At 47.7% G+C, this 27,785-nt stretch overlaps 3 protein-coding genes across 9 annotated transcripts in view; 2 read left to right on the plus strand and 1 right to left on the minus strand.

The window, feature by feature from the left end:
• Positions 1-13,372, plus strand: part of CAMKK1 (calcium/calmodulin dependent protein kinase kinase 1) — a 108,422-nt gene extending 95,050 nt beyond the window's left edge. For 3 of the 4 annotated variants that reach the window (XM_074844806.1, XM_074844805.1, XM_074844807.1), the window contains exons 16-17: positions 3,565-3,612; positions 6,729-13,372. In XM_074844806.1, coding sequence (XP_074700907.1) covers positions 3,565-3,612; positions 6,729-6,801 — 121 coding nt within the window. In that variant the 3' untranslated portion in view covers positions 6,802-13,372. The remainder of the gene's footprint in view (positions 1-3,564; positions 3,613-6,728) is intronic. The other variant, XM_074844808.1, reaches the window with a different exon arrangement.
• Positions 13,373-18,868: 5,496 nt separating this feature from the next.
• On the minus strand, positions 18,869-20,885 carry MIS12 (MIS12 kinetochore complex component). The gene has a single exon (XM_074845371.1). It carries the CDS (start codon positions 20,592-20,594, stop codon positions 19,962-19,964), a length of 633 nt encoding a protein of 210 aa, XP_074701472.1. The 5' UTR covers positions 20,595-20,885; the 3' UTR covers positions 18,869-19,961.
• A 205-nt stretch (positions 20,886-21,090) lies between these two features.
• On the plus strand, positions 21,091-26,916 carry DERL2 (derlin 2). 4 transcript variants are annotated; one of them, XM_074845726.1, is made up of 8 exons: positions 21,091-21,227; positions 21,772-21,837; positions 22,108-22,181; positions 22,618-22,711; positions 23,214-23,415; positions 23,955-24,045; positions 24,335-24,399; positions 25,991-26,084. In XM_074845726.1, the coding sequence occupies exons 1-7, from the start codon at positions 21,135-21,137 to the stop codon at positions 24,366-24,368; spliced, it is 654 nt and encodes a 217-aa protein (XP_074701827.1). In that variant the 5' UTR covers positions 21,091-21,134; the 3' UTR covers positions 24,369-24,399; positions 25,991-26,084. The 4 variants fall into 4 exon arrangements, with proteins under 4 accessions (XP_074701827.1, XP_074701824.1, XP_074701825.1 ...); XM_074845723.1 differs by lacking the exon at positions 24,335-24,399 and having other exon boundaries at positions 25,991-26,916; XM_074845724.1 differs by lacking the exon at positions 24,335-24,399 and having other exon boundaries at positions 23,220-23,415; positions 25,991-26,916.
• Positions 26,917-27,785: the final 869 nt, after the last annotated feature.

Genomic DNA, 27,785 nt, shown 5'->3' on the forward strand with positions numbered 1-27,785 from the left:
ATAAGTAAAGTTCGTTTGATCTAATGTAGCTGTGGAGTTTCTGATTAGCCACATTATCAATGTCTAATCCATTTTTAAACCTTTTTAGGCCTTCAAGGTGAACTGTAAGCCTCCACTTTTATTTGTCTCCTTCCTAAAGTTGCTAGTGATATTATTCTCAACTTATACAAAACCAGCATCTTTCCCTGTCTACTCATTTCAGCCCCATGTTTGCATTCAGGCTCCTTGTACAGGACTGAAAGGTTTTTGACAACCATGTAGAATTTCCACTGTTGTTTTGCTGTGCCCAGTACTCTGGGTTTACAGAAACATGTCAGGTCAGTCTAAGCCCTTAAAAATAAAAAATGTGAACGGTCTTTGGATGTGCCAGTTCTCCACGGCACTAATCCCTTCATTTCTCAGTCTCATGCCATCAGTGACAACTTTTAGCAGTAACAATTGACTTTATCCTAAGCTAATTCATGCACAACTGGAGCTTTGAGAACCCATCTTGAAACCCTTCTGTTTAAAAGACGTTGGCTAAATCTCTTCAACAAATAGTGTCATATATTAAACGCTACAGCAGGGATGCTTTTTTAAGGAATGTGGATTATTATTTCAAACGTTGAAAAATGTTAAACTGGTTGAATCTAATGAAAATCACTTCAAACTGAAATAGATTTGTTGCGTCTAATGACATTGATTTTAAGTGAACTGAGTCTAAATGGGAATGTTCGTTGTTCAGTGAGTTCTCTTGATTACAGTGTTATTTCCACAGGGGCAAACAGAGCTAGACACTAAGCTCATCCAGTTCTTAATTCATAGTGGGTGGTTCTGTAGTAAAACCACCCTTAATACACATATAAAATATAACAGCAGTGAAATGTTATGAATAGCACTGTATTAGTTAAAACAAGTTTTGAGTGAGTGTGGATGACTGTAGCTTTCTAGGACCGAGCAGGAGCAGATAATGTTGTTGTAGCCTAAAGGCTCTGCAGAGTTCCTGCATGTCAGACACTGCTTCCACCCCTGGAGCTGGACAGGGGACCCCAAAAGCAGGACTTGTCAGAAGGGCAGTGCCCGCAGCCATTGCTGCTCTCTGGCCACGCTGCTGTGTGGTTGCCTGCAAGGAGCTGAGCAAAAAATGAGCCATAAGTTCCCAAGCTCTCCATCACAGAGCTTCTCCTCCCCAGTGACAGTGTCTTTAGAGAGATAAATCAGCTTTTGTAGTATTGTATCTCCTTCTAGTTATAGGTAGAAAATAACTTGTTGTGTTTCTGTGTAAGAAGAAACAAAAGCAATTAGAAAACTCCAGTTTCACATTCAATTTGTTTAATTAGGCTGCATGTGAAATTGCCAGAGCCCCACTCACTGCTGCTTCAAGCATCTTAACATCTGTGCCCATACTGAGAATACATTTTGCAGGAAATCCTCTGACAGCTGAGCCTGCTTTCTGGTATTTGATGCCCAATTGATGGTTCTTAAAATGGATCTGTCCTTTAAGCTCACTCTTTGGGATTTGGAGAGGAGGAAACTAAATCATGTGGTTGAATCTTTTTTTATTTTCTCCCCTGCATTACCTATACACAGTGTTCTGGGCTCTGTTCTTGGAAATGCTTCGTACAGAAGCTGCATGTGCAGAAGGCTTTGCGATAGCAGGAGGTCTTTCATGTTTGCCGCAGCCTTTGTTCCTTTAGAGGACACCATTAAGACACTGGTGACTTGAAATAGTTTGTAAATTAGTACTGGGAGGAAAGAGGGCTTTTTTAGCTCTCCTTAGACCTGGAAGAAGCAAATCCTCTCCTGGGTGTTATATATTGCTTTAATAGCACAGAAAAGTTAAAAAGGCAGCTGTTAAAATGGCAGGCACATTCACCAGGTAGAAGGGAACTAAAATGAAGATGCCCCTGTTTAGCAGTTCTTGTTTTGCAATGGCTGCCTCTCCCACGAGAGCACTTCCCCACACCTCGAAGCCCTGTGTGAGTGCTGCTGGCTGTCTCTGTACCCTGCGAGCTGCGTGGGGGGCTGGGTGGCACCAGGTCCTGCCTTTCGAGCAGGATCTCCCAGAAGATGCAGTGATTCACTGAGCCTTGCAGATCCTGCACACCATGGCCAGGTTCAACCTGTCAGTAGTGGTGGCTACAGAAGCAACTGATCGTTTCTAATTTTTCCAGTTGCAGGGTATTTTTTTAAACCCAGCTGTTTAGTGTTCACAGCTAAGTTCTGAGTTTCTGTTAGCAGTGTTTGCTACATTTCTTCTGCCTGCTCCAGATTTCTCCTAATTGAGTCAGCACGGGCTTCACCACATTTTATTACTCTCATTTATTGCAACTACTACCTATCAAATTAATTGCTGTGTTTTGACAGACCCAATTTACTTTTCCATTATGGCTGCTATTACTATTGATGAAATGTGGTTGTCAGCTCCTGTATGGGGGATCAGTCTGTATTTAGAAAGCCTACCCTGTTTCCAGCCTTCCCAAAAAGAGAGCAAAAGAGCCGTCACTGCCCTTAGGGCCATACTGTCATGTAGGCTAGACACGAGGAAGCTGGGGGAAGAAGGAGGCAAAAAAGTGACTGACCCAAGTCTCCAAGCAGAAACAGAGGTACCTGCCTTGTGGGGGCTTTGTGCTGAAAGTCCCAGGACTAAGTGCCATAGGGCTGCTCAAAAACAGGCTGCAGAGATCCCCCGGAGCAGCCAGGCTTACAACATGAGCTTCGACAAGCACTTCTATCTCATCATAAGCCAGTGCTGCCACCACCACCAACAGGGTAACTCTAGCCCCGTTCCCACAGGTGAAACCACAGGGCACCCCATGGGGTGTATGTACCTTCTATATTCTCTCTCTCAAGCAGGGGCACGCTTACTCCTAATAGCTGAGGTACTAGTCCCTAGTAGCTAGTAGCCCCTAGCAGGACGTATCCTCCTTGAATTGCTGGAAGTGTCAGGACTTGGTCTTTGCTAGTGCTTGGGGTCTGTCTCTCCAGTCCCAGGAAGATTTTGGATAGGTACCACGTAGATGCTGTCAGAACAGAGTCAAACCCAACCAAAAGCTGTATCAATTTTCACTGCAAAGAGAGAACAGCATGTCTGGTGGGAAGAGCCATGCCCCATGGTGCAGGTAGGTATCCTCATCGTCCACGTCAGGACGGTGGCACAAGATTTTCCTCTGGCAAAGACCCACCGTCAGCAGGACCCTGCAGTGAGTGCCCAACACTTGTGTAGCTCTGCCCGCGCTGAGCTCAGCTGCTGCACCCCCCATTGCACATGGTGGTGATGCCATGACCGTGATAGGACACGAGGCCCCCAGAGGTGCCAGACTGCATGGCCCAGGGCAGCACAGCTGGACACCAGCAGCATGCTGGAAGCCATCTGGAGCCTTCAGCAGTGGTAGGGGCTGGAGTGGGTTTGTACCAGTGCTCGTCTTCATCTGTCCTTCAGGCTGCAAGTAAACAAGACTGATGTGCCATCCTCCATTTCGCTCCACTCGCTAGGCTTGTTAGGTACAGAAATACAAGCTCCTTTGCCTGCTGCCATCATCTTCATGATCACTTTCTTCCTTTGTCTCATTGTTTTGCTCTCAGGGACAGACTCCTCTTAAATACATCTGTATATTTGCATCCATCTTTAAGGTAATTCAGTGTTTGTGTTTCCCCTGGGTGCTGTAGAAACGTGTGTCCTCTCCTCAGCCTGTGTGATTTGTGTGGTAGTGAGAGCATTTGGCTCCATCCTTCCTTCCTGTAGGAGCAATTTTACTGCAGTAATTCTGTGTGTGTGACACTAATGTTTATGTATGCTTTTTTTTATTATTATTATTTGTGGTTCTTTGGCATTTCAGCCTTCTTGGGGAGGGAGGGGTGAAAAAAGCCAGTTGGGTTTTAGCAGGAACTGCTGCTCAGCCCCACAATCTTGTAGGCTATAGCTACAGAATTTGAAAAAGGCTGAGCTTTGTAATTTGGGCTAAGATTTAATATTTAGTGGTTATGCAAATGAAATAGAGCTAGAGCCATCTCTTCTCCAGCTGCTCCGCCACTGCTCTGCACTTCTGTCTCTGATGCCGTGCTGGGAGGGCTCTGGGCTCACAGCCTCTCTGTGTGACCAGCCACCCCCCATCAGCCAGGACTCCATTAAAACACAGTCATTTGTTCGACCAGTCGCACAGACCCTTCTAGGAAGCTCTCGATCCAATTAATTCTGTTAAATAACAAAATAGCATTTAATGCAAACTGCTTACAAACATCTCAGTGTGAAGTCTCAGGATCTAGTGCTTAGGCAGGATGCAGCCTCCACCCAGATCTGGGGAGATGTGGACTGGGCTCAGAGACCAGGGAACAGCCACATGCCTCTCGGTACCTTTGCGAGCAGCTCCACGACTCTGGAGACTGACTGGCCTGGTTTACTGCTCCCAGACGAATGGATGAGCTCGAGCGAGGATGCTGCCCGCTCCAAGTGAGGAAGGACTTGCAAAGATTCTCCAAAAATAGGAGAAGGCAGGCGGAGGAGGATGGGGACTGACGTGGCGCCATCGGTGCCAGCTGGTGCCACTGCCTGCTGATACATTTTTCATAGAGAACTTTCCCAGAGAGGAAGGGGACTTCACCAGCCTAGAGGAGGGCAGATTATTGGTATTTAATGGGGACTCAGTGGAGGAATTAAGCACTTATCAGGAGTGTGTGTGTGTGTATGCTATGATTCAGCTCTTTGTAGGTTGTCCCACTCCATCCCTGTCCTGTGCTGCCTGTGTTTCGGGGGGAAGTGCTGTGAGGCTCCTTCCTTGCTGGGCACAAAATACTGTGTAAATACTCAGGCTGTGATCCTCCTGCAGCTGCTGTGGTTAACAGCGACAGGGTCTCCTGGATAATTGCACAGGTCGGGCTTCACTCACCTGTGTTAAAAAACATAGCAGAAATACAGTCTTGTTTCTTAAAAAGAGTTATTTGATGGAGATTGATGTTCAGATTCACGTTCAGCCGCAGGCCTCACAGCACGAGCCCCGGGTCGCGTGCAGACTGCAGAGTGCTGATGCTGATCTCTGCCACCTTAGTGCAACCCGAGTTTAGCTGGTATTCGCCACTGTGCAGGTGTCAGACTGTTTTGTGTCGCAACCCTCTTGCCCTGCTGCAAGGTGCTTGGGGAGGCAGAAGCTGCTCGGGGTGGTGGGGGAGCATTGAGTGCACCCCAGGCACAGAACAGGATGTGCCGGGCAGCTGCGGGCAGGGAGCTGTGCTGTGCCGGAGAAAGAAGCCTCTGCTGCTGCGTGGGGTGATAAATCATCTAAAGAGGGTGATGACAGGCAGCAAAGATGGGGCTGTTCCTCAGCCCCCGCCCCAGGGACGTGGTCCATGCTCCAGGTTTGAGGTCAGGTTTATCACAGGGCTTTGCTGGAGCAGAGGGAGAAGGGAACATGAATTTTGATCATTTCTGGTTTCTTCAAAAATGGTATAGATCTGTGTGTACTCTCAGTGTTGTTCCCAGCCAGACAATAACCCCAGAGCCCCGAACGCACGCTTCCCCAACGCTGTGTGCTCCAGGCATGTGCAGGAGCGCTGACTCTCCCCTGCTGTCCTCGCAGCAGAATCAGCTGCAGCCAGGCTGGCTTGAGCGAGGCCAGACACCCCGGGAGGCAGCATCACCTCCTCTGCGCTGTGGCTATCATCACATCTTCGTGATGGAGAAACAGGCGTTTTAGGTTCAAGCCATCTGTCGGCTGTGGGGTGTTGTGAGTGGCACCTGGAGGTGTCACGTTTTTTCCCTTCAGCCCAAAGCAGTGACAGCTTTCTCTGGTCAGAGCTCAGTCAGGGACTGTGTTGCAGATGGCTGGGAGGGTGTTACTCCTCAGGGATGCCCCCAAGTGCAGGGCTGCTGTGTACGTGACTGCCAGCGCAGCTGAGGCTTGGCCCAGGCTTTGCCGAACTGGGTGGGTCAGCTCAGAGCCTGTAGAAGTCCCCCAGCCTGAGCCAGCAAAATGTTCCATCAGCCTAAATGTCTCCACTCACACTTCAGAGTGATGCCCTAAGCAGCTCTGAGCCTGCCTCCCCAGTGGCGTGTCCCATCCCACCACAGCAAAGCTCAAGCCTTCTACATAGGAAGACACTGAAAATTAAGAGTGGGGCAACAGGATTGAAGGTATCATGGCGTAGGTACAATGCAAGGAAGTTACCTTGACTGTTTTAGGGACTGCTGCTCTTGTGCTGAGCGATTTTGGGGACCAAACTCACTGAAACTGAAATCAAACAGCTCTTGTGTAGGGAAAACTGCCTTCTGGTAGAAGCATTCAGTTTTTACTGCTATTTACAGTGGGATTTGGAGAAGCAGTTATGGCATCAAGCCATCACTGTTCTTTAAAAAAAAAAAAAATCAGATTAAAGAAAAGCAAACCAGAACTCCCTAAATACAAACTAGATCATTTGGAAACATTGCTGCTGCTCTGCAAGAGTTTCTCCAAGAACCAGATACCTCCTTGTGATGCTGCAGCCAGGAGAAGGGCATTTAGGGAAGCACAAAGCCCGGTCTTCAGGGTGCAGAGACCAAACAAGTGTCCGGGCACACGCTGCAAAGCACTGCAGTGCACTGAGCAGGAATATTGCTGAGCTGTTTACGTGGTACCACCACAGCAGGCTGGTTCATTGCTGTTCCCTCTTAATATTGACGTGTTGACCTGAGTTTCCTGTTGGAAAAAAAACCCTCCGCTTTTTTTCTCACATTGCTATGTGCCTATAATCTCTTTATTTCCTTGCCATTCATGTAGAAAACAAGGGAGCAGAGAAGGAGGCCGGGACCCGGAGCTGCCTGACGTGTGTGAAGACGAAGCCACATCCTGAAGCCACCTGGCTGTCACAGGCTGGTCGCTCACGTGCTGCTGCTGTTGTGCCCATCGTGGTGTTGTCTAGCACACATCTGCCCTCATCACCAAGTCTGGGGCCTGCAAAGCAAAAGAAACAAAACCAAACCAAACCCAAAAACCCCAAAACGGACCAACTCAGAAAACCAGAAAAGAGGAACAGAGCAGCAATAAGGAGAAGAGCGAGTCCTTGGGCAGCACGGCTGGCAGAGGGCTGGCTCGGCCTCGTGGACGGCTGCGTTCCTCGTGCAAGGTGTCCGTGCGCTCCTCCGTGTGTGCCTTGCTCTCCACTTGTGCTTCACGTGTGGGCTTTGTAGTTGGGTGTCTTGGCCGATGAATGTGGTTTTATTTGTAACGCAGCAAACCAAACATTGTCTCATGGGTTGTTTGCCCCAGAGACTTTTTCCTTGCTTTTTTGCATTCTCTATTTGAAGCATCGGGAAAAAAAATTTACATTGGAGCCAGGTTTTGTATCAGAGGGCAACTGTTTTATCTAATGCACAGGTAAAGCACTTCTGTATATCAGGACGCAGTCCTGCTTCTGTTGGAGCTGATGGCAAAATTTCTATGAATATCAGTTAAATGAGGATGAGGTCTTGCTTTTGGAGTGAACGCTGTCACTCTATGCCTTTCTCTCTTTTTTTCCTTCTCTTATCCCTCAGTTTTGCACAGTGTAAATCCTGCCAGCATCGATGGCTTTAGTCAGGGCAGTGTTGTAGAATAGAAGAACCACACGATATTCCCTGTAATGTGCTATGAGCCTTTGAACGTCGTCGAGGTCTGGAGCGCTGGGATACGCTGTGACACGCTGTGACACGGACAGGCCCAGTGCACCGAGGCCGTCTGCTAACGGGTGTGCTCTTCCCAAAGAGCCTGACTGCACCCCGTCAGCTGCACCCCTCCTGTGCGCAGGCGTTGTTCTCAGAGCTGAAAAGAAGTGGCAGGTTTGGGGTTTATTTTATATAAGGGTGACTTCCTTTCCCTCACTCATCTCTTAGCTCCTTTAATATTATGTACCTGATGCTTTTAAACTCTAATTTCCTGATAAATGACCCAAACTGGGAGAGCTCCCTAGGATGGAAAACGTTGGTGGAGGATTTTTAGACTAAGGAAAGCTACAGAACATAAATGAGATCAAAACTTGATCTTTTGTTTTTTAAGGCTTTAATTTTTAATTTTATTTTAAGACTGTAATTTTTATGCACGTGCTGATGCTGCTATTTTATCCATAGATTGCTTCTAAACTTGGGATTAGAAGCTTCATCTCTACAGTTTGACAACAGGTGAGAGATTGCACTTAAAAGGGCGAATGCAGCTGTTTCAGTGGCTGTTGACTATAGAGACTGTGTGTATAATCAGGAATTTCACTCTTGCACTCAAAGAGTAAAAACCAGTGATATCAATCCGTCAAAATACATGTCAATATTTTCCCTTGAGCTTTATGGGGTCTGAACATGCCCCTGGGAAGCCAATGGGATTGGGTTCTTATTTTATAGTACTTAAATAAAGGACACGATTAAATTTGGTTCCTACATAATCCTACTGTCTTTTTTTAGGTTAATCCTGAGGGCTTGGGACTTTGTTTCCTAATTTTTTGTGCGAAGGGGATATGTGTACGAGGATTGTTGGTAGTGACTGGTGCACTGATGTTCCCGTTCTGTTTCCTGCAATGGAGTTTGGTGGTTCCCAGCATTTTCACAGCTGGGCTTTGCTGCCCGTCCCCAGCCTGCTGCCTCCCCTCACTCACCTTCAGCCCCCTCAGTGGGGTGCCCAGAAGCAGTCCCCAGCCTGGGCTCTGCCCCACATCTCACCTGTCAATAGTGGCAAATTGGGAAATAATATTGCAGCTAATATATTTTATTAAGGAGACCTTTAATTTTTAAAGCAGGCAAAGGTGTTAGATCCCATAAAGATTACTGCTCTGGGCCTGTGCTCTGCATCCCTCGCATCCAGATGGTAAATGCTGTCTGCCTTGGTGCGTCTGCCCGCGCTTGCCTGTGCGCTCCGCCTCTCCGAGGGTCGTGGGTTGGCATGCTCCAGCCTGTGCTTGGATCCTGCTGCCTCGGAGTGAAGACTTAAGCACCCAGTGAAAGGGAGTGAAAAGGGAGATGGGGCCTTGGCAAGGCTGAGAGCGCAGCGGGGGCTCCGCAAATGCAGCGGGAGGGACTGGCCGGGCGGAACCGCTGCCTGCGGGATGGGTGGTCTCGGAACGCAAACGGGTCTCTGCTGGGGTGCCACCAGGTCCTGCTGCGCCCCAGGGGCTGAGCTGAGCAGTCCCGGGGAAATAGTGGGAGCAAACTCTGTCCTCCAGTTTGTGAAAAAATGGGCTTTCTCCAACTGGTGTCCCCTGGGCTGGCTGCGGTGCTGGGCAAGCCGCCAGCCTGCGCAGAGGAGTGACTTCGGGACAAGGACACGTCTCAGTAAGTCGCCTTACCCCTGGGAGAAAAGGGAGTACCAGTAATCCTTATCCCCATGGGATTTCTGAGGTCTAAGCAGAGCTCTAAGACTGCAAATATGGGGTTATTCATTGCATTTTAAATATATAGCAAGAATAATTTGCTAATCCAGTCAGTTGCTGGGGTTATTCTAATGATGCCCAAACAGGTGGGAGCTAGCGGGGCAAGGCTGCTGGAGGGCTGTTTTCAGCCTCAATTAATGCAACCAAATGAATCATAATTTACAAATTAGCTCTGTGTCATGTTCCTTTAGTGGTAGCTGAAGTGTTGCTTCAGTTTTGGAGAGGAATGGGGGGAATGGGTGATTTTTTTAAAACCTACTTTGAAAAATTTGCCCTTTCAGCTGAAAGAAGTTCTTCTGGAGCTGTTTCCACAGGTCCAAGAAGCAACCAGAGTTCTACAGCTGAGCTTTGTCATACCTTCAGCAAATCTTGTGGGTCTTTCCTTTATACCTTCAGAAATCATCCATATTATGTTGTGGACAGCAGCCTGAAAACTTGCATGAAATTAAAAAGGTGCGCTAGCAGCAAGAGAAACACTCGGATTTATTCAAAGGTTTGATAGGACTGCTGCAAAAATATGCTCTGCTTCTGGCTTAGCTGAAATGAAATCCTTGCTTGTTTATGTGCATCTTGGGCAGCTCGGAGCAATGCTACTTCTGCTCTGAAGAAAGGAAGAGATTAAAGAAAGAGTATTTATTTGAAAATAAACACCTCTGGAAATCCAGCCCTTTTATCTGTTCAGGAAAGTCATTCTCTTTAGCTGGATGGCTAGGTATTTGTCTCGCTTCTCTCTGTGAAGGAGGGGATGGGGTTTGGTGCGGCAGGGCTCCTCCAAGCAGCGAGAAGAGCTGGCATCGGCGCGCTCTGATGCTTTTGCATGTGCTCTGTATTTTTCCCCTCCAAATCCTTGCTTGCCTATGCTAGTTGTGGAGCACCAGCATCCTGTGAAAAGAGTTACCAGGATGCTCTGAACTGCGTTGGCTGGGCTCTACATCCTAGCAGGGCTCCTCTTCCCCCACTGCGTGATGGCATGGTCGGCTCGGGTCAGCTTTGGTTGGCTTTTTCAGCTTGGGGATGGGCCCAGGTTGAGGGAACTTGAAGGAAATTTCTCTTTCAGGGATCTCCTGGAGGTAGATTTCTCTTTGTCTTGCTCAATTAATAGCTCTGGGCCTTCAGTTTGGGAAGTAGTGCTAAGTAAAAAATCCTGGTTTAGTCTCTCCTGTCTGGTGTGGAGGAATACTGCAGTGAATGTCTTTAACCCTTTGGGCAGGAATACATTGCTATGAATGTCACGCTTGCAAATAAATGAGGTTTTCAGCTCTTTAATGCTGTATTGCAGCGTGTGAATGGATGCATGGATAACCATAAGGGCTCTGCTTTGGGCGGTGGTTTTCCCAGTGATACATCCATGAGACATGGCAGTGTGGGCAGACATGGTGTAGCCACATGATTTAGCGCTGGAGCAGGAGCAAATCTGTGGAGCAGGTGTGCAGAACAGAGAGGGTGTTTGTAGCGAGCCCGTAGTTGGGTGTTCATGCTGCTGAGAGCAGAAGGAAGACCTGGAAGTTTGACTGCAGCACTGTCTCTCCAGCCCGATCCGTGTAGGAGCCCGTGCTCGCAAGAGAAACTAAATCACCTGCAGTAGTAAGTGTGAGTGGGCTGCGATTTTTTTTTTTTTAATTTATTTTTTCAGTGCCTTGAGACACGAGAAGCAAGCTGCGCAGCAAAAGACTGGGCTTTCTGAAAGATCAAGTGCACACATGTCTTTGACATGTTTTCTTTATCCACATTTTCAGGGGTGGATAAGTCAGGCCTGTCCTTTGCTGGTCACGGAGGCATCAGTTATGTATCTTGTTCGTGTCATGTCTGGGGCCAACATCTCCCATCTGGATGGTCATTCACTTTTTGCATCTTGCAGGTTGCCAGTTAGAGAAATCTTTGAGTTTTAGAGCTGAAAGTGTACCTGGAGATTTGTGCCAAGGGAGCACTGCAGGTTCGCAGGCGTGGGGGCTGCAGCCGGCCTCGGGCACCAGCACAGGCTGCTGCCCCTCCCCGGAGCAGAGAGGCATTGGGGGGTTGGAGATGGAAAATGGGGCAGCTTTAGGTATCTTCTTGCCTGTCCCCTGTGACACACCATGAGGGGGACACCTGATAAGTACAGGGTCTCTGGCAAGCCCAGCACGCTCCTGTCACTGTGCCCCTTTCTGTGCCTGCCTGTCCCCTTCGGCAGGTCTTCATCTCCCCTGCTACATGCCAGAATGTGGCCTCCAAGGCAGGCAAAACGGTGCAAAAACCCACCGAGGCTAAAGACACCCCCAGCTCCTTGCTGCGTGGCATTGCTAACCCAAACTGTGTTGTTTGGGGGCGTTAGGGAGGGTGGTTTGACAAATGTTGCCCTGGAAAATATTCCTGGGGAATAAAACAGGGAGGATGGGAGCAGCCAGTGGTCGGGCAGCGTCAGGGCTGGTCATGGGAAAGCTGATTTAGTGTACGGCCACGTTCCAAGGGAGCCTGGTGGGGGGACCGTGGAGGTGCTCCATGCAAAACGAATTGCAGCTCAATGAAACGACTCCCAGGACGGAGTTTAGTTCCTTATTTATTGCCAGACTTGCAGCAGGGAGCTGGTGGGAGGAATTTTATGTTCCTTCAGCATGTCTCTGTATCCTGAAGCCATCAGCAGTGCTGCAGCAGGGGCTGAAGGAAGTTTTTCTCCATTTCTGTGGTGAGTGACTGGGGGAGCTCATCTGTTCTCTCCAGCTCAGTGCTTTCCCTCATATCTTGCCCAAGAAAACCAGGAGCTTTGTCCCACCAGCCCAGGGGCTTCATCCCAGTCCCTTAGAGACCCAGGCTCTCTCTGAGGGTCCCTCCCGGCTGCCCTGGCTTGTGCTCAGAGCCCCCATCCCCCACTGGCTGCAGTGAGCAACGTCCAGTAGCTGGTGCTCTGGGCTTTCCTACACCCAGCAGCACAATCAGGCACGTGAGAAGCTGTTGCATGATGGCGAGTCATCCTGTGGTGGTGCAGCTCATTCAAGAGCTTCAGAACAAATGCAGCCAGGATTGTTGTCTCTCCGGAGTTGTCTCTGGGCAGACTGGCTGTGTGAGTTAAAAGGCTCATTTATGGTCTTAGACACCTTCACCAGTGATTTCCAGGCATAGAGCCCACACCTTCAGTGTTTTGCTAGCTGCTTGCTATTATTGTTCAGCTACAGTAAAAGATGGTCCTTCTTTGGGATGGGGAATCTCACCTTTGTGTCAGATGGTGATAGAGGAAAGGCTCCTTTCTGCCCCAAGGGGATGGGGATCTCAGTAAAGGTGAAACGGTTTCCGAAGGAAGGACTGTGCTGCAGTGCCAGGGGTTCTGCTGAGAGCTTGAGGCCGTTGGGTGTCCAGCAGGAATACTGGACACTGGAAAGCAGATAGTGGGGTTTTGTGTGTGTATATAACTTTGGGTACCAAACTTCTGCGCTTTACCAGGGCACATTTACAGTGTTGTTTGCTGAGCAAAGCAGTGAAAGGGGTTTCTTTCCTGGCCCAGAGCCTCCTACAGAAGACCATGCTCTGATCAGGTCCTTCCTAACCTGAATTATCCTGGATTACCCCATGACCCTGTGACTCTGAACGCAGCCTCCCACGGGACCAGGGGAGGAAAGGAGCTTCAGAGCTAGTCCCTGCCTTTCACCTTCCCTTCCCTGAAGGAAAGCCATGTACGCTCAGAGTCACTGCTAGCAGACACGCAGTCAGTAACCACAAGCCATCAGCCAAAGCGTTCCAAAAAACCAGTGTAAATTCAAGAAAAAATAAATTGCAACTTTTGAAGGTATAATTCGGATCCTCTGTGCTGTAATTTTGCTGCTGTTTCTGATTTATAGGCCTGTTCTGTTAGTATTTAAGTCTCTTGTTATACTTGATGTTAAACATATGACTCTGTATGTACTCTGCTATAACTCAAGCATGATGTATATGCACTCAGAACTGTAACGGCACGTGGCCGTTACACTGTAAATATGTACCATGAATAGAGAGGCTATTTTTTGCATGCTTTTGTACTCTAGAACTGAAGAGAAAAATGACAATAAAGTCCACAGAAATGACACTCCATGCAAGTGCAGTTCCTAACGCAGCGCTCGCTGCTGGCTCTCGTGTGCTCTCTGCTGTTCAAGCCCTCTCTGTGCTTTTAGCTACAGCAAACAGGGGCTTACAGGCCTTCCACCACCCCTTCTGTCCCTGCCCTTTCCCTGTTGGGCTTTTCCCTGGATGAAGAGGCTCAGGGACCTGTCGTGCTTCAGTACCACATCACCAGTCATTAGAGCACCTTGCAGTAATGTGACCTGTGAAGCTCTCTTGCCTTAATTGCATTCTCTTCCAAAGAAACATTGTGCAAGTTGCTTTGAAGAGAGGTTGGTCTGGGCTAGAGCAAACTCGGCACCCTTGTGGCATCTATCTCATCACCTGTCATTAATGTTCTGCCCAAACGGACACATGATGAGCCCAATAACTGCTAATGCTGGACACACCAGTTAAGTCACGGGGATATAGGTTGCTAGCACCTTCTGAGTCTGAATGTGAAGGACGTGAGGTACTAAGCACTTGTAGTGAACTGGCTGTAGGGTCTGGTCTGTTCACCAGGATGTCCTGGGCTTTATCAGTTCTCCTGACACCTTCTCAGCCTGTTCCAAGGAGGAACTGAGTCTCCCTGAATGCAAGGGAACAGCCGGGATCGGTGTCCCCTCCAACAGCTCATCGCTCAGGGGGCTCAGTACGCAGTCCCTTTGGTTAAGCAATCTCAGTTTCCCCTTCCCATGAGGTGATTTTTTTGGCTTCACAGTCAGGGGCCAGAAATGGGGAGATCAAAACGTTTCCAGCCAGAGATGATCTCACACACAGGTCCAGGTCTGTGGTAGTGACCAGACAGCAGAAGTAAATGGAAAAAGAGCCTTGGATGCACCATATCCTGAAGTGTTTTTCCAGCAGAGCTGCACTGTTCACTGTTGTCAGGAGGGGATGTGCTGGGGGGCAAAAGCTCGGTTTTGCTGGACACTGTTTCTAGATGCTTCAGCAAAGTCTCCACGTGTGGGCACAGCTTTGGAAATCCCTGATGTCCTGTTCCTCCCTCCCTGAAGAAAGCAGGAGCCCACTTTGTGCCCTGAGCCAGTTGTGTGTGGGGAAACTCATCCTGTCACAGAAACATCCCTGTCCGAGCCAATCCTCACATCTTCCCCAACAGCCAGCAGCTAACAAGGCACATCCATGCTTCAAATTAGGATGTTACAGCTTCATTTTCCCATTCTGCTTGCAGCAGCAGACTGCACACTGAGATGACGACTGGTGTTTCCCAGCAAACCACACTAAGATAAAAACCTGCTCTTCATTTTGCAAATGCTCAACAAAAAGCACTCTTAGGCGCAGCCCCAATTAAAACAGAGAAGGGTTTTGCTTGGATTTATATAAGCTATGTGGCTTTATTTCTCACCTGGGGATGTTTATTCCTTTGTTGTGGTTTGACTTTGCGTTTTTGGTAAGGGAATGGCCCTCTCTGCGTTGGCAGTGAGGACGGGTGGCTGCGGCTCTGCCAGAATCACTGCAGTGCAAGGGGCAGGGGCTGGCTCGGCACTGGAAAGGAGAGGACAAGCTCCATCACCAGCTCCTGTGGGCTCAAGGCAGCCGCTGAACTTCACTGTAAACTTTTATCCTCCTCTTTCCTCCCCCCCCCAAGTTGGGTTTCCTAGGTTGTTTCTGGCACACCAACACCAAATTAGTGACTGAAGAGCTGAAACCCCCTTTGGGGATGGTTCACTCAATGCTGCAGCAATCCTGACCGGCCGAGCCCCAGCAGGTAAGGAAGGTACCGCATTGCTTTGTGCTATCGGAGAGGTGATTTGTGTGGTAAGCTCAGAAAAACATGCCCAGATGTGCCCCAGTGCCATAGCAACAGGGCTGAACCTGCTGCAACCAGTCACGGAAAACCACTCTGTAAGAGGGACCAGCAGCAGCTTGGGTGTGCAAACAGGGACACCGAGGACTCTTTAATGAACAAACACTTTTGCTGGATTAATGCTATCGCCCGCTCCCACGTCGGGTGGATTAATACCCCAGCATTTTGTCAGGAGTAAATAAAATATTAAAGTCACATAATTGCTTGTTCCCCAGGGATACGGCATCCTGGTCCCACCTCGGTGGGCCACATCACTGCCACCATCACACATCCAGCCCCAAGACATGGTCAGTGACGTGTCCCAGGCCAGGAAATGCCCCCAGGGTTTATGGTCATTTTAGGATCTCGCTGGGGACTTGATTTGAGGGTTGATCCAGCCAGGTAAATGGCTTTAAAGGCACTGCCCCTCGTTTTCTTTTACATGGGCTGCGTTTCAAAATGGATTTCTTGAGCAGTAGGTTATAATTTAGTGCTTATTGTAGTATTCATTGAGCTGACTTTTTCTGTAGCATTATACCAAATACTAATTATTAGAAATTAAGGTGACAAGAGGGAATAATATTCTGAGTTGTGTAAGTAGGAGTAATAACAGCCCAGGAGGGATAAGTGAGGCAAAGCAGCAGGAGAATTTCCTTTTTACAGGGAAAAGACAGGTAATAAACTCCCCAGAAGCAGGTGTGCGGGAGCCACGGCTGCAGGGCAGAGGGTGTGCAGAGAGACACCGGGCAGGGCAGCTGCCAGGGGAAGGGGACACAAATATCAGAGCTGCTGGTGGGTGCAAGCAAAGGGGTTGCGGGCGTGGGACCATTGGGTCCAAAATGTTCAGTTTTGGGGCATCACCACCTGGCAGGATCCATACAGGGAAATGAGCTCCAAAGGCTCAATCTTGCCTTGACATTATTTCATTTGCTTAGCTTATTATTCTTCTTTTTCCTTTTCAGGCTGAAAGCAAATTTTCTATGATGACTTCCAACAAAAGATGGGAAGATGTTTCTGCTGGGTCCGATATCAGATACCAGCGCGTGTCCTTGCGAGCTGCAGGTTTGGGTGCTGGTAAGCAGTTGCTGTCCAGGCTTTGGGCACAGTCCAGCTACACATAGGTGGTGGTTTTAAAGCAAAAGCCTGAGACCTCAGTTACAGCCAAGGTGGAGCTAAACCAACCTCTGAACCACATTTTTGTCTTGCCAAGTTTGGTCCTGAGAGCCACAACTGCTACTTAAACTGCAGCACTGGTAGGGGGGATGTGGAGGCAGGATGAATGGCTGGGGAAGCACCCAAAGCCGTGCCGGGCTGGGCGAGGGACAGGCTTTTCCTGTCCCCAGTGAAGGGGGAGTCATCAGCCCTCAGAAGGCCCCAACTGGGAGTAACCCCGTTACAGACTTCACCCTTTATCGTTATCCCTGCTTCTCCGCTCCAAGCTGCGCGGCCGCCTCCAAGGCTTCCCTCCAGCAAAGGCCCTTTAGTCACACTCCGTCTTTCCTATGGTTTAATGGTGGGGGGGAAAGATCTTACACGGGAAAGTGATCCCTCTAGTGCCAAACATTTCCAGGATTTGTCCTGTCACCTCCTTGAGTAGGAAAAAAAACGTTTACCATGTTCTTTTCTAAAGCAATTTCCAGGGAGGATCAGCAGACACAGCCAGGAGCCGCCAGCATCAAGCCCTGACCGAGTTTCTTCGCTTGATTAAATCAATGTTTTGCCACTAATGTGATCTGAATGCCCGTTTTCTGCGCCCCATTTATTTTAATGCGGGGGCTGGGGTGCAGGGGAGGCAGCACCAGAGCAGCTCTCTGGAAATCCCACCGAGGCGCTCAGCGCTTTCGCTCCCATCCCATGTTACGGTGTGTGATGTGATAACACGAGGGGAGAGCGGCCGCACGCACCAGCCGGGATAACTCACATCACCTCGCAGCACCCGTCTGTCTCCCTGCACCCCCCACCGATCGAGCTCTACTTTTTTTGGCAGAGGAGGTGTCTCAAGGCTGTATTTTGGGAAGGGGGATGCTCTTGCTTAGTCTGGGCCAGCCAAAATCCCCATGAAAAAAAAAAATATTTTGGCATAATAGGGTTTTTTTTTCATCATTATAACGGGATGGTGTGGCGTGAGCAGCTCCTCCCTGCCCTGTTGGCCCCTTCAGCCCTGCTGTAGGATGGGGATGGGGACAGATTGCCAGCGAGGGAGGGAGCTGACTGCCACCAGCTTGAGGTGAAGCAATTAGAGTGTATGGCTGCCACCAGCGTTTCCTGCCTGTAATTAAAGCTTTTAATGAGGAGGCATATGGTAACCCCCCCCTGGCCCTGGGCTGGCATATTGCCAGGTGTGGGTTTATTAACGGCTACTAATTACACTGTCATTCAGCGTATATGTTGAGGAGGGCTGCATCGCCTGGCTCCAAGCACTCGACTTGGCTGTGAATGTTGTCCAAAAAATTCTTAATTTTATTTATCTTTTTTCCCCTTGCATCAGAAACTTGAAGCCCCAGGCATCTGCAGGGCATTTTGGGGACACCACCACCCCTGGGACACAGTGCTGGCTCCTTCCCCACTGGACTCGACCCCCTCCTACATGCTCAGGGGCTGCAAATCCGGCTGCACGTTCTCCCCGCAGCCAGCGAGTGCTTTTTATTCCCTGGAGTTACGATGAAAACCTGATGGGCCCAGCAGCTGCAGCGGGGCTCAAAGCCTTTCCCCATCCTGATGGTGCATCCGGCTGCTGGGATGTCCCCGGCCCCCGACAGCTCCCGTGTGTCTCTGGACCAGGACTGGGTGTTATCCTGGTAAGAAAACCAGTGGCTTCATCCCCCTTAGGCCTCAGCTGTGCTGCTGGCACGTTTATTGGACCAAAAGCACTACAGCAAGGCTGGTTTTCCCCCCTGCATAAGGATCTTGGTAAAGTTTTACAACAGCTGGTTACATCTTTTACATCGGATCTTATAAAGTGCCTTGCTCCCAGCCTGGGGCTCTCTGAATCTTCCAGCTCCGCGCAATCATTTAGAGAAAACGAGTATTAAAATCAACCACGTGGAAGTTCTCCCCTTTCTTTAAAAGCCAGTCCCAGGTCCCACTCCTGCAGCAGCCTGGTGCCACCCTGTCTCTGCCTGCCCTGTCCCTGTGTCACCGATGGGACACGGGCTGTGGCCACCGCTGTGCCGACAGGCTGAATCAGCCTCCGCGAGGGATGGGAGCCCGTGGAGAGTGGGACAAGGACGGACAGAGAGGCCACTGGGGATGGAGTCGGGGTGTGTGGAGCTGCTCACCAGCTGGACATCAGGGGGCCCCACAGACACGAGCACGATTTGGGGCTGGGAGTGCCCCTCCAGTACCGTCGGAACCAGCCGCTGAGGGATGAGCTGCCACAGCAGCGGGTGAAGCTGGAAGGAAAACCCGTGGCCTTGGCTGGACACAGGAACACTGCGTGAGTGTGTGAGGTTAAGTGGGGGGGTTGCCTGGGCTCTGGGACAGTCTGACAGTCGCTGCAGAAGTCCAGAGCTCAGCGTCAGAAATCTCCTCTGTGAGGACTCCAGGAGTGGCCAGTGAGCTGCTCTCTGCGCCAGCCACGCAGCAAGGACACGTGTGGTTAAAGAAAGAGAGTGGTTTTACCAAGCTGATTCTCTATGAAGGCTTCAGAAGTCAGGGGAGAAAGAATCGCAAAGTGTATTTTATACTTTTAATACATTTTTTTAATTGCAGTAACTTCTACATTATTCACAAATTTAATGTCTTCCAAACATTTACGCTAGTAAAGTAGAAATCAGTATTGATATTTTGTGGTATGTCCATAGAGGAGATTCAAAACCTGCTGAGGCCAACAGAGTGAGTAATGTATTCTGAATCAAGTACAGATAATTAAGTGACCTCGAAGAACACAAGCATACCAGTCTTCACAACATTTCTACAGGAAAATCTCATTAAACACAAATAAAATTACTTTTGTTATTTAGTAGAAAAAGGACACTGGAGAACAAAAAGAAAAACAAACAAAATATGTATATATATATATAAAGCAACATAAGCTGAAGTAGGACAAGGTGATTGAGTTGCTCATTTCCTCCAGTGACTTCTAGATCTTCGGTCTGTGGAGCAGCACGCTGTCCTTGCTGAAAGAAAACACGAGCTACCTCTTTGCAAACATATGAGTGGTAACCAACCCTGAAATTTCCGAAATTGGGTTGACATTCAGTATTGAAGCAAATAGATCTATTTCCCATTAGAACCTCGACAACAGCATCACTGTCTCACTCCTCTCTACATGCTTCCCAGTCGTTGGCTTTTAAAACATGGGGAACGGCACCTCGGCCTTAACCAGACACTGCTCATGGAGTTGCAGTGTCCTCGCTGACAAAAACATCCACTGTCACCTGAACCGGCATCAGGCTGGAAACACACTTACACATTCTTATAGGCCTTTCTTAGATGTTTTTTTTAATAACCCTTAAAATAAACAAAAGCTATGTTGTGTTCAAAGTTGGAGTTCCTAAGGTCAGGAAGGTACCTGCACAGTCAGGTTATCCAGCCCAAAATTTATTCCCAATCACCAGTTTCGGAGAGACATTTTACAGGCTTCTTTCTTCCTCTCCTTCTCTAGGGAGCTGCTAAATAGGTGCAAACTGACACAGTTCAACAGTTTTTAGTCTAGACCCCAGCTGGATTAGAGGAGTAAGGGATTAGGGGAGATGTTTCTGGAAGGATAAATCCCTATCATTTTAAGCAAGATGTCTAAGTTATTTTTGTTGCCTTTTCAGAATTTCCATTACAATAACTGATCAGGCTTCTTTATTTTTTTGCTTTTCTCTTCAACATCTTTCAGCACATCTTGCAGTCTCTTAGCGTTCTGTGTCAAGAAAGCAAGGCTTTCTTTGAAATTGCCAGTCCCGTGCTCCCTACAGATATTCTCAAGCCCATCAAACCACTGCAAAATCTTCTCAAGCTCAGCCTGAACAACCTTCTGTTCTTCCAGTTCTGCTCGCAGCGCCTGCCCAGCAGACGCCTCAGCCCTGTACTGCTTCTGCAGCTGCTGGATTTCATCCTGAAGCGCCTGGAACTGCTCTTTGCTGTAGGGGTACTGCTCGTGGACCTTGTCTTCAGGAAGGAGCACATTCTTAGGGATGTTTAACACCAGCTGCAGAAGCACTTCTTCCATTTTACTGAAGAGTTTGTCAAGGTGCTTCTTCATGAAGAGAAGAAATTCCTCCGTACTTTTCCGGACTTGGAGGGGGGTGATTTTACACCCAGGAAGCGCCTCCAACTTCTTCAGGATTACAGTCTCCACCACCAGCATCACTTCGAAGAGGTAGTCCTGGAACGCGATGTAGACGCGCAGCATGCACGTCTGGGGGGTGAAGCCAAAGAACTGCGCTTCGTAGGCCATGGGGTTGACCGACATGGTGGCGGAGGAAAGCCGGGAAGGACAGGAGAGAGAAACGCAGCCCCCGGGGGAGACGGGCCTTGTTGTAGGCGGGAAGACCGAGCCCGGACCTGAGAGGAAGCCGCTTCCCACAGGAGGCCCAGCGCAGCCGCGGCCTCCCGTACCGCTACCCGAGGCGCTGGGGCCGCTCCTCCCGCTCTAGTGCCGCAGACCGAGGCTGGTGACCCAGGCCAGGACCGCGGCCGAGCCCCCCCCACCGCCGCTCACCCACCAGTCGCTCCGCTGCCTCCACCGCTTCCCGCCTCGTTCGAGCCCCCTCAGGAGAGCAACGCCGCCGGCAGCCAATCAGTGACCGCGGGGATAAACGCGCCGCCCAATCACAAAGCGCTCCAGTCCCCGGGGGCGGGGAAAGCGAGGAGAGCAAGAGGCCGCGCTCGCTGATCGGCCAATGAGAACGCAGCGCGACCGCGGGGGCGTGGCCGGCGCCGATTGGCTGTGCCGGCGGTCAGCGGCGAGGGCGGGGGGTGCCACAACGGAAGTGGCGGGAGAAGCGCCAAGATGGCGTATCAGACCTTCAGGCAGGAGTACCTGCAGGTGCCGCCCGTTACGCGGGCCTACACCACGGCCTGCGTCCTCACCACCGCCGCCGTGGTGAGTGGAGCCGCCCCTTCCCCACTGGCCGCGCTCTCTCCGGACCGCGCTAGGCCCTCCTGAGAGCCTCGGCCCGTGGGTGGGGGCGGCGGGGCCGGCTCCGCGGGGCCCCGGGCGGACGGCCCGCAGCCTGACAGAGCCGGTGGGGCGCGTGGAGGCTGCGCGGAGGGTGCCCGGGAAGGGGGGCGAGGCTCGTTGGAGCTGTGCCGGCGGGCTGGGGAGAGGAGTGCGCTCGGGAACCGCGGAAGGGGTTAGCTTAGACACCTCCCCGCCCCAGGGCCGGGTGTCTTCCCTCGGGGCCCTCAGAGCAGCGCTTCCGGGACTCCAGCTGTCAGCCCGCTGCGAAACCTGGAGAGGTGTAAAGCACAAACAAAGCATGACAATGTGAGGGGGGCTGCAGAAGTTATCGAGGCTGGTCTTGCTAGAAAGCTCAGTGTGCTGAATGAGAACTTGGGCTCTCTGGCACAGAGGAAGCGGGTTACATATTTAAGTGTGTATAGCTTTTTCCTGGTGTATTGACTCCATCAAATGTCTTTTTTTTCAGCAATTAGAACTCATCACACCCTTTCAGCTGTATTTCAACCCTGAATTAATATTTAAACACTTTCAAGTAAGTGTATTCTATAGTATGGGAGGTTTTTAAGCAAGCTGTTGAGTTTGTGAGTGCGTGTTCTCTCAAAATAGTGTTACAAATGACTGTGTATTGAAGTTATACTTTTAAAAAGCTAGTGAAGCTAGAGTGCTGATCACTGTATCTTAGCATAGGTCTTTGGTTTGTTGACTGTGAAGGAGATTTCAGTTACATTGTTACCTGCTTTTGTATTTAGACAATAAAAATAAGCTGTCATGTTTAAAATCCTTCTATTGGTCTTATTTCCAGGTATGGAGGTTAATCACAAACTACTTATTCTTTGGACCAGTTGGCTTTAATTTTTTATTTAATATGATCTTTTTGTATCCTTCATCAAGTTTGGTTTTTTCCCTTGGAAAGCAGAGCTCCAGAGTACGGGCATGTTGCTGTACGTGTGTATAGGCAAGTTCTGCTCCACCATGAAGTTCCTGGGAGTCTAGCAATGCCGACTTCACTGATGTCATGAATGGACATCAACAGGATTTCCTTCATAAGTTGTCAAGAATTTTGCCACTTATTTTTGTGTTGTTAAGACTTTGTTGTACAAGCCTGATCCTTCAGGTTGGTTGTTTCTGACGTACAGGAGATAATTCCAAGTAACTTTTTTCTCCTGGGTCTGCCCTCTGCTGAGAAAGAGCCAGTTGATGAAGTAAATTGATACAAAACTTACATCTAAGCTCATGTATAATTGAACCCTTTTCCACTTGGATCTTTCTTTAAACTCATTTGTAATCAAATTTTCCTGACCTGCGACTTCAGATATCGTTATTGCCGAATGCTTGAAGAAGGCTCTTTTCGAGGTCGAACAGCAGATTTTGTATTTATGTTCCTTTTTGGAGGACTTCTAATGACTGTATCCTTCTTGTACTCCAGACTGCTTTAGTGAAGCTAAAGATATGTGAACAAGGACTAACCATGATGCTACTTTTATCTTAATTTTTCAGAGATAATGTATTTTGTTTGTAGTACAAGGAATAACAGTATTTGTTAAAGTAGTTTTGAATGCTTTGTGACTGTTGCTGTCAAATACTGGGCTGGTCTTTCAGGCTTTTTACTGCTTGACAGGATTATGGAAATTAGATTATCAGATAAAAGGGGACTGCTCAGGTGTGTAATCATGCTCAGACTAAGAGAAATGCTGTTGCTTCAGTGATTTCATGCTAAATTTATACTTTAAAGGGATTATTTGTGCTGCAGGTACCCTGAATCCTCCTCCAGGTATTGAATTTGATCGATGTGAACCTGGGAAAATAGAGTTAGCAGTTGTATGGAAAACGCAGGTTAAGCTGTGAAATTCTTCTCGTGCTCATGACCTTACAACAATGACTTGGTGAACTGTTTTCTTTAACTACCAGTCACAGCTTTTTGGCCTGTTTGTGAACTTGGTTTTCTTGGGTCAGGCATTCACAATAATGCTCGTGTACGTATGGAGCCGCAGGAATCCCTATGTCCGTATGAACTTTTTTGGTCTTCTCATCTTTCAAGCCCCATTTCTACCCTGGGTATTGATGGGGTTTTCACTGCTTTTGGGGAACTCCATCATTGTGGATCTCCTGGGTAAGCAATTGCAAGAATCACGAGGATCTGTTCCTGCTAATGTTTTACCTGAAACACAAAATGTGGAAAGAATGCTTTTTACTTAGTTTGTCTAGTGTATTTATACCAGGCTTTTCTGATTTCTAAACATTGTTGCTTATTTTGTACTGTAATAAGGATGGAAACAGCTTCTGATGCTTTGGCTTTTTATTGCTTGGAATCAGCCCAGGTACACAATCTGACTGGGCATCAGACTATTGAAGTAAAATAGCTTATATTGCTATTTTTATCAACTCTAATGAAGCCATAACATCAGTATGTTTAATAATGACAAGCAGTTTTCCTTGTATTTGTCTTGTACTGTAAGCTAAGTTTTTCATCTGATGTCAGCGTGCTTCATTGGTTTTTATATTTGTATATCTCTTACCATATTTTCTGTGAAAGAATCAATGTGTGTTGTTTTGGTTTTGGTTTTTTTTCCGAAAACTCTAGTGAAGCATTTGAAAGTTGCAAAGGAGAAGTATTGAAAAATCACCACTTGCCTTTTCTTTATATGCTAGGCATTGCTGTTGGGCATATATATTTTTTCTTAGAGGATGTCTTTCCCAATCAGCCTGGTGGTGGAAGGCTTCTGAGAACACCGTCTGTCCTGTAAGTGTTGGTGTCTGATTTGGAATGGATGTAGAAAAAGTGCTTGCATGGAAAACTGTTTATAATTCAGTCACATCCATTTCTGGTAAATTAGACAGCTTGAGACAGAATTGTGGTGTGTCTGTACTTGCTTTTATTTAACTCATGTGTTGCCAAACAAGGGAGGGGGATCTTACAGATGTGTAAGTGGGAACTAACTTCTTGCCAAGAAGGGCTAAAGGGGTTTTTGATTTCTTTGGTAACACTTTTTAGTCTTTGCTAACTGAGTTTTGCCTGTTGGTGGCACCAGACACGCATGTCTCTTATTGAGGTGTGAGGAATAAGAAGAGTCCTGCTGTGTACAGAGTGACTGAGGTATTAAAATATCTATTATTTTTTTCATTCTGTATTTCACAACTTTGGCAAAAGACTTCAGTGTTTGTACTACTGAGTGGTGCTACTCCTACTCAGTTCCCTCTTGCACAGAGAGCTGTAATCGTAATGCCTGGGTGAGAGAAGCTTGCCTAAACAATAGGGCAGTTGAGACAGGGAAAGTTGAGCTCTGTGAGACTCAGAATTATCTAGAGCTGAACTGATTTTTTTGTTTGAACTAGCCCCCAGAAGCCTGAGTAATTAAAATCTCCTCTTCAGACCCATGCTTAGTTGAACTGATGGGTCATACCTGTTTGATGGGACAAGTACACTGCAGGGATAGTTTATTTCTGTTCAGTATAGGCTGTGTCTTCAGCAAGTAATTGTACCAGGTGATGGTTGCAGGAATGGCTGTCCCAGGACGGCTGTGCTGGTCGCTTTTGTAGGCCTACACTAATCTAACATGGCCTTAGCAGCTGAAGGCAGTTTCTGTGAGGGCTACCTTCATATAAATGCAACTGTGGACTCATTGAGTGTCCAGTTACACATTTGCAATAAGGATATATGTGAGCTTTCCCCTTTTCAGAGGGTGTATGCACCCAGCTGTGTGCAGGAGGAGTCCTAAGGCTGCTGGAGCAATGCATGCTGTCTCAGTAACCGTCTCCCTCTAGGAAAAAAGTGTCAGGCTGCTCTTAAATCCTTTTACGTGTCTGTGTTCAGAAAGCTTCGTATTATTCTTGTCTGGGTCTAGAATGGTGGATTTTTTTTTTTTCCCCAGATGCTTTTATTTTCTTTGTTTTAGCTGTAATCCTGTAATACCGCTGGTATATTCTTTTTCCCTGTTCTGAACACTTCTCTGAAATGGCCTGTCACTCTGGGTGAAGAGAAATAATCCCTTTAGCTATTCTAAGAACTGTCTTGTTCAACACACTTTACTTTTAAGATGTTTTGGATGTAATGATTGCTTGTATGCAGCCTGTGTTTTTTCTTGTCTTCTGTTTCAAAGAATTTACTACATTTTTGTTTCTGGATAAACAAATCTACGGAGAGAAAACCTCTGAAACTAGATTTGAGAGTGGCAAAATAACTTACAAGATTAAGCATGATTTTTATAATAAACAGGAAACCCAAGCCCCCGATGTCTCAAATGCAGGCTCTTCTGTGGATTTCAAGTCTGCCTGTCAATGCCTGTATCCTGCCTGTGAGATTGAGATAATACTGCCTGTATTTGACTCTTACTTTGGCCCCTTCTCAATATGTGAAGAGCTCTTCAACAGCCTATTCACGTTTTGCTCCCTTATCCTGCCCTGGCAGAAGATGCTAGCTGTATGAAATTCTGCCTTACACTGGATGTGGAGTTTTAAGTTTCAGCTGAATCTCGTCAGTCTTGGTTGATTTAGGCACATAATTCTAGACCTTCTTCCAGATGGCTCCTAATTGGAGAGCAAGTGTGACTTGGATATAAATCACCAGTGCTTTGGCAGGCTCTTTCTGGGGGAGGGCACTGTTACATGTGCAGAATTTCAGTAGTCTTGGTCTTATTGTAAAACATGTATTCTAAAGGAAAAAAAAAAAAATCTTTTCTGTTTTCCAGGAAAGCAATATTTGATACACCAGAAGATGATCCTAATTACAATCCCTTGCCAGAAGAACGACCAGGAGGATTTGCATGGGGAGAAGGTCAGCGCCTTGGAGGCTAGTAAATGTCTGTGCCAAAACCCAGTGACAACTGGGAGAGACTGACGTGAATTGATTTCCATACTGGGGACTCTCTCATTCCCCATCGCAGAAAGGACACTTTTTGACAGCTCTCTGGTTTTGAATACAAGCACTTTATGAAATGGCAGTCTAATCCAAGACACTTCCAGGCTACCAGTGTCTTTCCCAGTCAGGGAATTTATTGTGCTGGTGATGAAAATACTAATCCCGTGGAGCCAAAAACCTAAAACTGGAAACCATTTCCTGTCAACTTCAGTTAACCAGACTACAAGTACTTGTTTAAAGTGATTTCTAAAGCATTTTTTTCAAGCTATTTGATACAGGAAACTATGTGGGAAACTTTACAGGGGACAAAACCAACTTTTTTGGGGTTTAACTCATTTTTTATTCTTGGATAAAACAGCTACAAGATGGTTGAAAGTCTAAGTCCCTATTTCAGTGGCTAAAGGGTTTTTATCTGAGATGCTGTTGTCTCCTCCAGTTGTGTTTGAATTATGAGAAATACAACATGTAGCATAATGTAGGCTTTTCACTTTGCCAGTTGGGTTTCTGGAACGTGCCTCTGTGTGAATACGCTTGCAGGCTGACGCTACATTTTGATGGCTTTTCTCCCAAAGACTGTTCAGATGACAAAGTTTGAGTCTGGCTTGTTTAAATAGGTAGTTCTACAAAATCCGGCCCCACACATGCACACTTCTAACAGTTATTAAATGACTTGAAGCACTAGGTAAGAAAACTTGTCTGGAGTCAGAACTGTTCAAATATCTCAGATGGTTCGTTGAATAAAATGTCTTGTGGATCCTTTTTTGTTAATCCTTTATATAATCCTGTAGTCTTGAGGCAGCTGATGAAAAAGCAGAGGTTGGAAAAAGCAAGTCCCTCAAGAGGACAGCATTAATGAAAGCTTTTCCCACAGATGTGTCTCAGAACTGCTAGGAAGCAGGATTGTCCGCTCAAGGTGTTAAATTCATGGTCTGTGTATGAAGTTTGTCATGAGAGGACTGAGTGTCACAGGTCAGTGACGCTGAGTGGGATTTAGTTTGAAGTTATATTGACTATAAATATCTGTATGAGGAGCCACGTAAGGAATTTGGAGCACAGTTCAGCTCATGAGATGCTGTGGACTGTACAGGGTAGCTCTTTATTGATTATGTCGTAACCGATAAAAAGAGATACTGTTGAAACTGCATCTTCCTCCTAATTTGGGAGTCTAGGCTTGCCCTTGACACATGTGATCATCTTTATTCTCAGGATTTTGCTGTTCTTAAAAACTGGCTACAGGTTTTTAACTTGTTTGTAGTCAGGAGATGAATGTGTTGGGATCTCATGGGGAAGTGCTTTGTCCACAAGCAGTGTATTATATTCTGTAAACAAAATTGGTGAGTCCATTTGTATCTGCATTTATCTGTTAGAGGTTGTAAAAACAAGGGAGGGGTTTTTTTTTTGCCAAAACAGACTTTAAATGTTAGTATCTAGGAGGACTAAAAATGTTGTGGGCAATGTTGCTTCAGGGTAGCTTATGAGACAGGAATTGGATCGAAATGTTTTTTGTAGTTCTGTGTGTAAGAGCCACTTAGTGGTTTGCTGGTGGGACGTTAGGGAGTGAGGATGAAGCTAAAAGACAGCCCTGTGGTGCGGAGAAGACCCATAAATCCAGAGCCCCGCTGTGA

The sequence above is a fragment of the Strix aluco genome, chromosome 19, assembly GCF_031877795.1.
Source record: "Strix aluco isolate bStrAlu1 chromosome 19, bStrAlu1.hap1, whole genome shotgun sequence".
Classification (NCBI taxonomy): domain Eukaryota; kingdom Metazoa; phylum Chordata; class Aves; order Strigiformes; family Strigidae; genus Strix; species Strix aluco.

Coding starts and splice junctions, on each gene's coding strand:
- MIS12 (XM_074845371.1), bottom strand. CDS start 20,594: ATGTCGGTCAACCCCATGGCCTACGAAGCGCAGTTCTTTGGCTTCACC.
- DERL2 (XM_074845723.1), top strand. CDS start 21,135: ATGGCGTATCAGACCTTCAGGCAGGAGTACCTGCAGGTGCCGCCCGTT. Junction 21,228..21,771: donor TCCTCACCACCGCCGCCGTG/GTGAGTGGAGCC, acceptor CTTTTTTTTCAG/CAATTAGAACTCATCACACC. Junction 22,182..22,617: donor TTATTTAATATGATCTTTTT/GTATCCTTCATC, acceptor CTGCGACTTCAG/ATATCGTTATTGCCGAATGC.